This window comes from Callithrix jacchus, chromosome 2 (genome assembly GCF_049354715.1).
Source record: "Callithrix jacchus isolate 240 chromosome 2, calJac240_pri, whole genome shotgun sequence".
Classification (NCBI taxonomy): Eukaryota; Metazoa; Chordata; class Mammalia; order Primates; family Cebidae; genus Callithrix; species Callithrix jacchus.
The window spans coordinates 38,226,416-38,240,831 of NC_133503.1; the positions used below are offsets into that span (position 1 = coordinate 38,226,416).

Below are 14,416 nucleotides of genomic sequence, written 5' to 3' on the forward strand. Positions count from 1 at the left end.
TCCTTTATCCATTCCAAAGATTATTGATGATTAAAAGTATATGAAATATTCAAGGCTGGGTGCCGTGGCTCACGCCTGTAATCCCAGCACTTTTGGGGGCCTAGAAAGGCAGATCATCTGAGGTCAGGAGTTTGAGACCAGCCTGACCAACATGTAGAAACCCTGTCTCTACTTAAAATGCAAAATTAGCCTGTCATGGTGGTACATGCCTGTAATCCCAGCTACTCAGGAGGCTGAGGCAGGAGAAATGCTTGAACCTGGGAGGCAGGGGTCGCGGTGAGCCGAGATTGCGCCGTTGCACTCCAGCCTGGGTGACAGAACAAGAGTCTATCTATCTATCTATCTATCTATCTATCTATCTATCTATCGTGTGTGTGTGTGTGTGTGTGTGTGTGTGTATTGACTCCCTCTCTCTCTTATTCATTCATTTGGTATTTATTGAGGTGTCACCATGTGCCAGACACTGTTTTGGAGCAGAGAAGATAGATAGGTAGATAGGGTATCCGCCCTACTGAAGCCTGTAGGCCAGTAGAGGAAGCAGATGGTAAATAGGTAAACAAAGAAATGAACTAGATACTTTGAGTAAAGTGCCACAAAGAAAGTAAACAGGGTGCTGTGGTTAGCTGTGGGGCTACTTTTTTAGATTGGCACATATTAAATGCTCAATTTATTTGATAATAAATCTAATCATGTAACTCCCCTGTTTAATGAAGGGGTCCTTCATTGTGAAGTCATGGAGATAGAGAGTAGAAGGATAGTTACCAGAGGCTGGGAAGGGAGGTGGGGGTTGGGAGGGAGGTGGGGATGGTTCATGGGTACAAAAAGTGGTTAGAAAGAATAAAAGAGACCTAGTATTCGATAGCATAATGGGGTGACTATAGTCAATAATAATTTAGTTGTACATTTAAAAGAGTGTAATTGGATTGCTTGTAACACAAAGGTCCAGGAGGACCCATCAGTTTGCTCAAGGTCACAAAGGATAAATGCTTGGGGGCATGACTAGCCCACTTTACATGATATGATTATTATGCCTTGCGTGTCTGTATCAAAATATCTCATGTAGCTCATAAATATATACACCTACTATGTACCTGCAAAAATGAAAATGAAACCCCTTTACTGGGCCTTAGTGTCCTGTTTCTCTCCCAGCCCTGTGTCTTGCTGCCCACACGGCGCCCCAGCTAGCTCCTCCGTGGTGAGTTTATTTCTGATCCTCCACCGTGCCCCACCCTCTCTGGCCTCCTGCCTTGCGCATGCTAGGCCATTCACCTGGAATACTTTCCTCTTCACCTGCTAACTCTTGTTCACCTCTCAGGCCCTGGCCTAAATGCTGCTCCCCAGCTTAGGTGCCTCTAAAAGGTGTCCTGTGATACTGGACCACTTGCTCAGAGCACTGGCCATATGTCTGAGGCAGGGCCTGGTGTCCAGCAGGCACCAAATGAGTGTCTGTTGAAGAAATGAGAAAATGCAGTGGGGGCAGGACAGGCGGCTTGCTTTTTCTGCAATTCTTGGACTATTTTCCCTCTTGGGCCTAGTCTCCTCTGGGCTCACTGGGCCCCAACTCCCTCCTCAACCTCCTCGAGACTTTCTGGTCCTGGATTTATCCAAGACAAGGCCAGGAGGACCTCAGATGCCACAGTTGGGGCAGCATGAGTCCAGACGAGGGGCTCAGTCCCTGGAATGGTGGCTCCATCCGGTCTAGACTCTTGCTCTCCAAATATGAACAGTTGTTACAAACCCGTCATCTTTCTGCCCATCAGAAGGTCATAGGGCCTTGGATGCTGAGCTAGGGAGTCTGGCTTTTTCCAACAAAGATTATAGATGTACCTTTGTTGGCTAAACCTAGAATCCCTAGCTCGGCATCCAAGGCCCTATGGTGCCACCTGGGTCCCAGCTATCCTTTTAGACTCATGCCCTCTTTTTCCTGTCCCTGGCCCTTTGCTCCAGCTAGTCTGGGCTGCTCATGCTCCAGGAATACAGCGGACCCTCATCTGTGCTGTCTTTTAGCTTGGACTGCCCGGCTCCCTCTCTGTCCACTTATTCCCGTTGTCCCAAGGTTCTGCCCCTACCTCTCCTCTGCCCAGAGGAGCCCAGCCCCGCCTTCTCTATCCTCTTGTCTCACTGATCCCAAGGTAGGGTCAGGCAGTGCTCTGAGGCATCTGTCTTTCCCTGGGAATGCAGCTGCCCTCTCTGTGCTCCTCCCCAACACGGCCCAGTGACTGCTCACTTGACAGGGCACCTGCTCCAGGAGACTGTGGGGTCAGCTGCACACTTCTGCTCAGGTCGTCACAGTGTCCTTTGAGGTACATACCAGGAACATTTCCATGAGGACCCATCAGTTTGCTCAAGGTCACGTGGGAAATAGCAGAGCTGGATTTGAACCCAGGTTTGTCTTCTTCCAAAGCCTGTGCTCATAACCATTCTTTGTCAGTGCCCTGGGGCCTTCCCCACCCTCTGCCTCTACTTCTTGGCTCTGACCTTTGGCCCCACACCCACCCAGCTACAGAGGCCTCAAATGGGCAGCTGGGGCCTAGGAGGGTGTGGAGGGCTCCAGTGGGGTGGGGGAGGAGAACCTCCTTCACAAACAGTCTTGGAGGCCCATCCCTTGGCGTGGCCTGTCCCCAGCCCGAGTGCCTGTCACTCACTTGGTCTTGCAGTAGGCCACAACACAGACGATGCCCACGACCAGCAGAGCCACGCAGATGCCCGTGATGGTCAGGACCCTCTTCTGGTACAGCTCCTCGGCTTCTGCAGAGGCAGGGTGGATGTGAGGGATGGAGGAGGGGGCAGCCCCATGGGGAGAGTGGTGCAGAGACCCTCTTTCCCCGAAAGCCACAGGCTCTCCCCAGCTCAGGCCCTGTCCAGCTCCTTTCCATCCCTTCTCTCCCCAGCCAGTTCCTTCCCTCCTGCACACTGTGTCTTGCTTTCCACTCCCCCGCAGCTCCCACCTGCCCATGGATCTGGTCACACACAACTCTGCCTGAGTTCCTCTCCCCAAGCCCCATGCCTGCCCAGAGCACATGAGTGGCAAATGTAGGAGAATGGGAAGGGATGGAGTGAAGGCAAAGCTCCCAAGGCCGTAGAGCAGGGGAGGACAGCCCAGTCTGGCCAGCACCCCTGCCCTGCTCCACCATGGCCTGGTAGCTGCAAAGAACCTTGGCGTGCCAAGAGGAGTTGTTCTTCATGGCAGTGATCATGTGGCCCCTGGGCCAAGCCTGGCTCAGCCACCTCAGCTTCCCTAAGAAAGTGGAAAGTGGCTTGTTGCAGGCTGGTGACAGCACATCAGACTCAGAGGCTGGACAGAGGGGGTGCCAGGGCCAGGAGCAGGGACAGACCAGCCAAGCCCATGGAAGAGGTATGGGAGAAAGGCTATTGTTAACCCCTGCAGCCTGGGCAGGGTATGGCCCTGGGCCACGCCAGGCCTCCTGTGTCTGCTTGTGAGAAGCCTGCCAGTGGCCCCATAGACACCTGGCATCTAGGAAAGTGCTGGTACTCAAGGAACAGCCCCCACCCTTGCTGAGAAGCTGAGCTAGGCTGGGCCTCAAAGCCCTCCCAAAGGCCAACTGTCCTCTCTGCCCTCTGCTGCTGCTGAGGCAACCCCCACCCTTATAAAACAGAGAAAGTCGGGAGGAAGAAAAAGTAAAAGATGACAGCACTAGCTATAGTCAAGGCTACAGCCCAGAGACCCCACCCCTGCCCACCATATCTGCTGGCTGGCCCCTCCACACGGTGACCTCCTGCCAGCTCAGGGGAAGTGAAGGCTGGACGTCAATGCCTTAGCAGAGCCCTGGGAAATGTCCCTAACCTCTTGTGCTTGTAGCATATCCTGTGGCAAAGGTGTACACACCAGTAAACACCAGGGCCACAAACCCTCCAGACACACACAGATTTCTAACTATGCCTATTTGATTCACAGACAGTCCCCTTCACACACACCTGCACACACAACAGCACATGCATACACACAGTTAACCACACACCCCAGCAACAGGTGCACACAGGCCCACGCCCACACCCACTGACACACAGTCGGGTCGAGTTGTAAACAACCAGACACAACGCCTCCACCCTAGGTCCCATCTCTTGGCTCTGTGCTCATAGCCCTGGCTCTAGCTCTCATGCCCCATTCACATGCCACATCCAGCCCAGTCAGGCCTGTGTCTCTGTCACTCCTCCGAGACCACTCTGGTCACAGGCACCAACCACCTCCAGGCTGCCAAATCCTGAGGTCCCTTGCTTCCTTCCCAGCTGACCCCCTCCTTCTGGGGCCCACTCCCCCTGGGCTTTGGATGGTCCTTCTCTCCCTCCTACTTCATTGGCTGATCCGTCTCTGTCTTAGCTGTGCTTTGTTCTTTTCTACTGGCCAGGAAGGTAGAAGGGCCCGGGTCTCAGGCTTCTTTCTTTCCTGCACCTGCCCTCTCTCCCTTAGTGATTTCACTCAGACTCAGACTTTAAATACCATCTATTTGCAGACTCTCAAATTTATACCTCCTGCCCTGACTTCTCCCTGGAGTCTGATCGTGCCAGATGGCTCTCCATTGAGTCTGCACCCATTGGCAGCCTCTGTCCCATCAGGTATGGATGAGACGACTGGTTCCCCACACTCCATGGTGTTATCATACTTGTTGGGTTTGCCAGTCCAGAGGGTAAACTGTGCTGTCTCAGTGTAGCTTTATTTCCATTTCACTCATGAGTGAAGTTGAGCATTTTTCCGATTGGAGTCATCTGTGTTCCCTTTCTGCTTGCTATTCATGTCCTTTTCTCTGCAGGCATTTAATCAGTTGCATCCTGCTTGGGCTGCGTTGGGCTCCAGACTCATGCATCCAAGGGCCATGACCAAACAGAATCCCTGCTTCCACACCCTCTTTCCAAACTCCTCCTCGACTCTTTCCAGCCCATGGGTGCATCCCGACTTTTCTTGTTGCTCAGGCGCCAGACCTTGGGCTCATTTTTGATTACTCCCTTTCTTCCCATCTACCCTGAGGCTGGATCCAGCTGCAAGTCATCTCAGCTCTGCTTACCAAGTAGATCCTGGGACTGATCGTGTCTTACCATTTCCATTGCTTCCAACTTAGTCCAGGATGGTGTCACCTCTCACCTGGAGATGGTCACTTTCTGATGGGTCTTTCTGCTTCCTCTCTTCCCCACCCTCCTCCCAGCCCAGGCTATTGTCCATCCAAAGCTACATTTATTTACAGCCATAAAGCAGATCATTTCACTCCCCTGTTTAGAAACTTAAGATGGATTCCCACTGCAACTCGAATGCCTTACCATGGCCTCTGAGGCCCCTGGCTGCTTGGTCCCAGCCTTCCTTTTGGATTTCACCTGTGGTCCTCTCCCTTGCATCCACTGTGCTTCAGAGCTGCTGGGAGTCTCCATCCACTGAACAAGGCAAGCCCACTCCAAGCACATGACTCACTCTATTCCTGCTGCGCCACCCCCTGCAGGACTTGTTTGTCCCCTGGTTATTTGCAGGGTTGGACACTTCATCAGGTTTTAAAAGAGATGTCACCTCCTTGGGAAAGCCTTCCCTGACCACTTAACTACACTAGTACCCCACTCCAGCCAGGCACTATCCCATCACCTCACTTTATATTCTGTGCAGCCCTGAACACCACCTGATGCTTTCCTGTTTGCTTGTTGTCACCTGTGTGAGCCCAGGAGGGCAGGGACTGAGTGTCTGGTAAATTCTGTTCCGTAGATGTTTGTTGCATTGTGAGTGAATATACAGACCAACCTTATAGACACAGACATATCTGCACACTCACACTCATCTCCTCCCACTCACAGTTCCACCTGCACAGCCTTCAACCCTTAACACAAAGGCGTTGCACAGCCCCCCACACCTGCTCACATCCTGCCCTGAGATACCTCGCAAGGTGTATACATTTTCACTCTCAACAACACACAAGTACCTGCAGATTCACCCCTGTGCACCCTGCCACCATCACAGACCCTACACAGACTCAATGCCTCTCCCACCACCCCATCACAGCCAGTAGCTATAGACAGATGCATCTTACACACAAACTTTGCACTTTATCTTCTACTGAGAACAGCTGATAGAGGACAGGTGGTGGGGCTATTAGGCCTCCCCAGATCAGCCATGAGAGCAGCCTTTCCTAAACTGTAGAATCTGTACCACATCTGAGATCCCACCCCACTGGAGCCCCCACCCTCGGAGCCCCCTGCCTCTCTCCTGCTGTCATATGCCTGGTCACTTGAGGCTAGGGAGGAGCCTCCCGGCACAAAGCCAGATAGCCAGAAACGCTAATCCCTTAAAGTCCCTTCCAGCCCACAGAGTCTCCCAGAGGCCAGAGGGTGGCAGGAGGACACATGTAAGATTCTGAGCTGGGGGACAAGGGGCAGGCACCAGAGGCCAGCCCAACCCAGACCCTGGCTGGTCTTGCCAGTGTGGGGTCAGATCATGGAGGGAATGACAGCCTCAAGCAGATGGCAAAGCCAGGCAGACAGACATAGGACAGGGACAGAGAAAAAACAAGGAGTTATCAACTACTGGCCTGATGCAGAATGAGAAGCAATGGACGTGGAAACGGGGAAAGGAAGGAGGACTAAAGCCAAATGGAAAGGGATGCCTCTCTGCACAACTCTCCACACCAGGCTGCTGTGGTTCCAGCCCTTCCAGGGACCATGTTCATACAAGGGGCCTATCTCTTGTCCAGCCAGCCTGTGGGGCTGCACTCAGCTCAGAAGGGGGCCTCCCCTCTGAGACCTCCTAGCTATTGATCTCCCCATGTGAGGGGCGCTACTGTACACTGAGGGCCATGGTGTGAAACCCTGAGTGCACTGCTGTTCATGAACTTCTCTTGTCTTCCCCTAAATCAACATAGTTTATGATAGGACATCTCGATGGGGCCAGGAGAGATTTTTGGAATCATCCTTTTTCCATTTTTCAGAAAGGAAACCAAACATTCAGCACACATGGCATCGGAGGCTGTGGAGAGGGGCCATGCGGATGGCGCTGAGTGACACACAGACATTTCATACCCTTTAATTCAAATCCAAGGTGCTCTGGCAGTGCAGAAGAGAGGAAGGTGAGAGAGGGAAGGGTGGAGGGAGAGACAGGTAGGCGGGGCAGGGGGAGAGAGAGACAGAAACGTTGGTCAGGACTCTTCAGACACCAGGCAGCCACCCTGCGAGGTGAAAGCAGGTTAGTAGTGTCCCCTCCCGGCCTCCTGAGCTCCTTCCCCCGACACCCAGTCCCCAAGTGAGCCCCAAGGAGGGGAGAGGGAGATGTTAGAAACAGCAGGCAGGGCAGGCTTTTTAGAGATGAGCTGTGGGGTTAGTACCTGGTGGGGAGGTAGAGGCACAAGAGTCAGTTGGCAAAAGTCCCTGGGAGGAAAGGTGAGTGGGGTGGGGTCTCAGGAGCCCCCTCCTCCTCCCAATATCAGTGCCAGGCCTTCAGCACTCTCAACTCTCAAGCCTTCCTGCAGACAGCTTGCCCATCAGGGGCGCTATTTTTTTTGTTGTTCAGAGTGCAGGCATGAGTTTCCCAGACCGGCCCCATGTCCCTGCCCTGCCCCACAGGCCTAGCTGGCCTGTCCACCTAATGGGAGCCCGGGTGGGGAGCCTCAGAGTCTGCGGGAGGGAGTGGGAAGAAGAGGACAAGGTTCCAGACAGCCGGTCACTTCTCTACTTGACATTCCAACACCCTAGAAGCCTACAGGGCTGGGCCTTGGTGCCTGAGCCTGGTTTCACTACTGAGAAGAGCAAACTGCAACTCAGAGGAAGAGACAAGTGGGTTCACTTGCAGAATGTCTGAGCTCTTCAAGTGGTGGGCAAATTACAGTCTTGGAAGTGGGATCGTGTTTTGAATGTGTGGTTTCAGGACCCTATGACAGAGACCCCATACCATAGAAGGGTTAGATAACAGGACCCTGACTCACGGGTCAGCTCTGCACTGACCTGCTGCTGTAAGACCCTGAGTGGTACCAATCTAGTTAAGTCTCGGTCTCTTCCCTGTTAAATGGGCAACAGGCTGGGACATAGGATCCTAGGAGGTTTGGAAACCTGGCTGAACTTCGGAATCGTCTAGACCAAGGCAATCTGGCTCTGGGTTGGGAGCCCAGAAATCTCAACAGTGTTTTTAAAAAATCTCACCTACCATTCCAAGGTAGCAGCCAGCATTGGTCTACAGGACTGGAGTGTCAGTTTCATCCCTAATTCACTATGTGGATGTGGGTAAGGCATAATCCCTGTTTCCTCGTCTGTCCAAAGTGCCTGCACACAGCTAGAGGAAGATGTGAACAAGCCTAAAGGCATAAGCTGAGCACCCGTGCAAGGGCCCTGCTCCTGCCAGCCTGGATTTGCTCACTCTCTGGCTTCCCCGGGTGCACAGTCGGCTCCACTAGATCCAGGGAGGATGTGACATTGTGTCTGATGTTCTCATCTGCCTCGGAGGAGGGTGAATACGTGGCAATCTGCAGGAATTATCCATCCCTGGACCTCTCATCTACTTCCCGATAGGGATTCCAGAGGGTTCTGCATTTGGAAAAGGGCAGGAGAGCAGGGTGGCTCTGAGCCAGGGACTGCAATGGCTCTGACTGAAGAGCCTTGAGGAAGATCCTGGGGCTTCGAACACCCCCCCCCAGTTCCATGCAGAGACCACACCAATGAAGCACTACTCCCAGCCCTTCCAGACACAAGTCCTTCTTGTACTGCTATTAAATCCCAGGAGTGACCTTGAAGTTCTGGTTTCTTTGCAGTCTCACTCTGACTGCTTGGAGGCAGGAAAAAGTTAAGTACAGTTTGTCCACTTCTCTCCAGGGTGTGCCAGGACCGGTCAGCTGTGCTGAGTAGACAGTAGAAACTTGACAATTCTCAAAGAACCCTGGCACCCCTCTCACTGAGTAGTTAGTGCTGAGGCCTTGGGGCCCTTCAGGCAGCTGGTAAGCTCACATTGTTTGGATGTCCAGCCATGCTGCCCTGAGAGACAGCCCAGCTTGACCACAGAGACCTGGGGCACTAAGAAGACCGGGTTCATAGAGCTGGTCTGGGCCCCACTTTTGGATGAGGTTGTATTAGATGAGGCAGCTGGGGCCCAGTGATGCTAGGACACTTTCCCAAGGCCACACAGCAAATTAGGGGGCAGAAGGGAGACTGAAAGCCAGATCTTTGGTCCCTTGGTGCTAAGCCACGGCTTTCCTGTCCACTGAGTCTCCGGGCAGGCCTGGCTGGGTATTCCTGAGGACAATGACCATCTGAAGAAGAAAGCAGGGCTACCAAAGCCCTTTAAGCGTTTTCTTCTGTGTCACCCCTCTGGGAACTGAATAGTAGAAGCACCTTCCAGGGCTCCTAACTGGCCTCCTCTTTGAGTCAAAGGCCAGTACTGTTTAGAGTGGTTGTTGGCACTGTTGGTGGGGTCACTGAGGGCTTGGCCAGTCACTAGGTAGACAGCTTTCTCACTGGGAAGGGTGGGATGGAACATGAGGGGCCTGTGGCTGGCTCCGCCCCAGCAAAGAGAAGAACTTCCCACTCATGTTCATTGGCTGCCACTCAGCCAGGGTGGAGTGGTACCATTGAGTCACAGGAAGGGCCTATTAACCAGAAATTTGCATGGTGACCCGGTAACCATGGCAACCGGATGCTGGACTCCCGACAGGGCCGTGCTTACCAGACAATATGCAAACTCTTCATCTTGGACATGTTCCATGACACACAGTCATAGGGTGCCTGAACAAGGAGGCAGTGATGTGCATACAGATGTGAACATGAGTTCCTATGTTTGCACATGTACGTCCAGGTGTGAGCACATGCTCATGGTTTTTCTCATGTGTGCAGGCATGTCAGAACATGATTGTGTGTTTGTGCATGTATGAGCCCGTGCTCCTGTGTTTGTGCTTGTGTGTACAAGTGGGTGTGTTCTTTTACTTGGGGACATAAAGATGGACAAGTTTTGACCCATGGGGAGTGGAGGGGCTGTTTTTGGAAGAAGAAGCTTCAACATTCTACTGCAGTCACAGGCTCTTTCCTTGATCTCTGCAAAAGATAACCTGGTCTAGATGCTGTCTGGGCAGGGTGTGAAGGTTGGACACTTTGCTCAGGATGTGCTGGGAGTCAGCCTCTAGGGGCTGATGCTGCCCACCCCCCATGCCAGCTATAGCTGGGAGAGGTACTAAATTCACTCCAATCATAACGGCAGGCTCTCTGCTAAGCCCTTCATATGCAGCCCTTCATTTCTTCCTCACAGTGACCCCACAGGCATAAATGTCATCATCCCCATTTTACAGATGAGAAAACAAATTGAGAGGTTAAAGAGGCCCCCAAACTAGTAAGCTCAGCAGCTGGGATTTTTACTGAGGTCTCTTTGAATTTGAAGCCTGAACACTTAAGCTCGCACTTCACACCACCTTTTATGTAATTATCTGCTAGAGCGATATATGAAGTGCTCTCTGGGAAAGTGCTTGAAGAGGATAAATCCTTTACGAAAAGGTAACAGTCAAGCTACTGAAGACACTAGGCAGAAAGGCCTGGACTGCCTTTACAGGCTGTTTTCTGGGCTCCTGGGGCCCTGCTGACCCTCCCTGCAGACCTGGGCTGAAAGCTGAAGTGGCCCAGCTGGCAGAGATGCCTTGGGTTGTAGCCCAGGTTCCGGAGGCTCTGCTGCTCTGATTCAGGACAGGCCGGGGCTCCCCGTCCAGAACAGTCCCGCAAGCCTGGGAGGCTCTCTGCCAAGAGGAATGTGGCCCCACTGTCTCTCTCACCTGCTCCCCTGCTCTGCCTGGGCTCTGCCTTCTCCTGAGGCCCCTCCTGCTCTACAGTCTTCCACAAAGGGCTGGGTAAGCCTCTGAAATGATTGTACAGCCCACGTTCTAGATAATTCTGTTGGGCCGCATGTCCTGCCCACAGGTTCTGCCCTTCCTCCTTGGCCTCCCAAACTCCACTAAGAGAGTTGACCATTTGGGCCAAGCAGCTCCCACCTTTGGGGCCTCTATGCCCCTGTGGGGTTGGGATGGGAGTAACTTGGTGGTCTTTTGTGCTGTGGTCTGACAAGGACTGGGAAGAATCATTTCTCCACCCTGAGACCCAAATCCCCAAACCCCTTTTCTCCAAGGGCTACCTACATGGCCCACTGGGTCCCACCTTCTGCACCTCCCAGCGTTCTACCTCCCAGTATCAGGTGCCCTGTGGACACTTAGTTCCAAACTCCTCATGGAGCCCAGCTGTCCTCCCTGGAGAAGAGGAGGTGGGGGGCAGGGGGAAGCAGGGGCCCAGCCTGCTCTGCAGGATGGGATGGGTGACTGGGGACAGGCCTTGCAAGCCAGCAGACCCCTAGCCCTCAAGCAGAATCAGTGGCTGGCCAGTGGCTTTTTGCTCTGCTTCACCTCCACCTGGCGGTGCTGGAAGGAATTGCTCTCAGGCCCCAAATAAAACACTCTACAATTGTGGCTGCGTCCTTGGACCTGGGGGCTCACTTTTCTTTTTTTCTTTTTTTTTCTTCCTTTCCCTTTTCTTTCTTTCCTTCCTCCCTTCCTTCCTTCCTTCCTTCCTTCCTTCCTTCCTTCCTTCCTTCCTTCCTTCCTTCTTCCTTCCTTCCTTCCTTCCTTCCTCCTTCTTTCTTTCTTTCTTTCTTTTTCTTTCTTTCTCTTTCTTTTTTTGCAAACTGTATGAAAGAGAAAGCTCTAGCATCAGAATTTGAAAAAAGGAAGGGAATAAAATCCTAGATGGGAGGATTCAGACCACAGAGGTGCTGGAGAGAGTCACCAGTTACCCCTCAATTCCTCAACCTTTTAGCATCCCCAGCACCAACACTGCCCCCATCTCCCCCCCTCCCTGACATCTTATAGCCACATAAATATCTCTGGTATTCATGGAAACCATTGCCCTGGGGCCTGCACTCCCTTAATTCCCCTTCCTTCCCTCTACCCCATTTCCAAGCCCTCAAAACAAACAAACTCTGGAAAATGGGCTTTCTGAGAAAGAACCTTTTCTCTCTCAAACACGCCAGCACACAACATGAGCACACACACTCACTGCCAGCCGGATCAGTCCCCTCAGGCAGCCTTCAGAGGCACGGGAGGGCTCTGCAAATGCTTCCTCCCATTCTGGCCAGGCTGCCTGACCCCAGAAGTCGGGAGGAGGCCTGGGTGTGGCCCTGGCTGCTGCAGAGAGAACTCAGCATTACTGTGCCCAGGAGGTACAGCCCACATGTGGAAGTGGAGGTGCCAGGGGGCGCTTCTGTCCCCTCTGCACAGGCTTCTGTGAGCATTGAGGATTGAGAGGAGGGCAGGACACCCTCTGCATCTCCCCCTAGTCTTGCTAAGCAAGGCCCCATCCCTCCCCAGGGGGAGACTGTCAGTCACCAGGGAAGAGAAGAAATAGAAGAAAGAGACATACTGGAGAAGTTGACCATTGCGAACTGCTGACACCTGTCCCCGGTGTATCCCACAGGACACCTACCAAAAGAAAGAAAACCAGAAAGAGAGAGCCAGGATAGCAAGACACAGGCATTGCAACACCCCGGCACGGGCTCCTGCCAATGCCAGCTGGGTTCCTTGCCACCGTTACCATTTGTATTGGCCTTGCCACTCTGCCCCTTACCTGCAGCCCTGAACTTTAAACCCAAGGATTAGGCCAAAAATGAAAACAAAACAAAGCAAAACAAAACAAAACAAAAAGAACTAACAAACCAAAATACAGAAAAGAAAAGAGAAACAAAACAAAACAGCCAAAGATCAAAACAACCAACACCCCTGGCCCTATGCCCTACATTGGGGGGACTGCACCCGGAAGCTTTCTAAGGAGCAGGGACTTGTGTTTGTATCTTCAAACATACTTTGCTTAGGATCTGGCATGTACAATCGCAAAGGCAGTTTCTCCAAACATCTCTGTCCGAAGAATCCATTTGGACATCTGGAGAAGGAAAAGGGGAAAAATCACAGAACAAACTGGCATCATCCGCGAGGCTAAGGTTAGAAATCAAAGTGCATAGTGATGAATGAGAAAAACCAAGTCAGGCACTTGGGGTCATACTTGCAGCTGAAGGGACTGGAGTTGGGGCTGGGTGGAGGGCTCTGAGATCTCCTTAAAAATCTGTCTAATAGATGTGGCTCCATGGGTGGTGGGGACGGTGGGGTGGGCCAGGGAGGAGGATGATTTAGGGAAGTGGGGTGAGGGAAGATGGGAAGTTGTCCTACTGGCCACTGAGACTTTCCTTCTTACCTGCCTGGTGCCCCATGAAGCAAGAACTGTGGCCTCTTGGTGCCAGGCAGTCAGCTGGCAGGGATCTGGGAGCCTTAAGGAATACCAAGTTCTTGGGAGCTCCTCCCAGGACCTACTGAGGGGTTCTCTCCTGGGCCCTGGGCAGGTTTTCTCATCCAAGAAACAGCCCCCAGAAAGCTCAGAGAACTTGGGAATGCTGTTCTCAGACGGTATGTCTATTATCTAGGAGATGTTTTATCTATTCTCTCAAAGAGGGTTCTGTGGCCAAATCAAGGTAGAAAATGCATTCTCAGGGTGCCTTGCAGAGTTGCAGTGTACATTCACCTATGAAGACTATGAAAGTTTCATAGGAGGAAATAGCTGAACTTTCCATGTAGGTTCTCAAATTTATTTCACCATGGATGTTGTTTTTTGAGGAACCCTTGTAGAACACAGTCTGGAGAAGCCTGCCCCAGTGCAATGTACATGGGAAAAGCTCAGTAGGGAAATGGGAAATTGGAGAGGAGCTGGTATTATCAGCATCCCAAAGTGGGCCTTCCTGATACTGGGTGCAGGGAATCTGGTCTCAGGTGGCAAGGACCACAACAGGGAGCAGGCTCACTGGGGGACCCTGGAAGCTGGTCCACATCAAGGGCCTACTGGCAGCCAGCCTGGGAAGCCCTTCCATCTCCCCATGACCTATTCCTTCATCACTGCCTGGCCCTGCCCTGGATCTCATTCTCTGATCCTGTCTTGCTTACAGCTCCAAAGAACTACCCACTCAATCTCCCTGACCTTGTCCCTACCCCTAAGGCACACTTTCTTCTGCTCTCTGGATGCCACCCCTCTCCTCAAGCGAGTTTCAGATTTCTCGAAGATTTCTGGGAGACATGCCCAGCCCTGTACTCTCTTCTGAACCCCAACAAGGCCAGATACTTAAGGAGAAGCTTACAGGGAGGGCTGGACCCCTTCCCCACATCTCCCTACTCAGAGATGGGTCTATATTGCCTCTGCATCTTCTTCTTTAGGAAATTAGCTAAGTTTATCACCAGTGTCTTCCTCAATAATAGACTACTATTCAAAATTAAACCATTTAAACTTCCTCAAGAGGCAAGTGTACTCTACTTCCTAGCATTGCAGTATATAGCAACCATCAGGAAGCCACTTAGGCTTACAGTAAGTGGTGGCATTGGTTGTGGCAGATACTCATGAACACCTGCGACCTCAAATCTGGAGGAGTGGGGAATGGGAGTGG

At 52.3% G+C, this 14,416-nt stretch overlaps 1 protein-coding gene across 8 annotated transcripts in view; it reads right to left on the reverse strand.

The window, feature by feature from the left end:
* Positions 1-14,416, reverse strand: part of NRG2 (neuregulin 2) — a 197,834-nt gene that overhangs the window by 10,961 nt on the left and 172,457 nt on the right. For 2 of the 8 annotated variants that reach the window (XM_078360765.1, XM_078360793.1), the window contains exons 5-8: positions 12,793-12,873; positions 12,358-12,416; positions 7,009-7,032; positions 2,646-2,748 (exon numbers count right to left, since the gene is read on the reverse strand). In XM_078360765.1, the coding sequence (XP_078216891.1) occupies positions 2,646-2,748; positions 7,009-7,032; positions 12,358-12,416; positions 12,793-12,873 (267 nt within the window). The remainder of the gene's footprint in view (positions 1-2,645; positions 2,749-7,008; positions 7,033-12,357; positions 12,417-12,792; positions 12,874-14,416) is intronic. The other 6 variants (XM_035292176.3, XM_054252544.2, XM_035292175.3 and 3 more) reach the window with 5 other exon arrangements.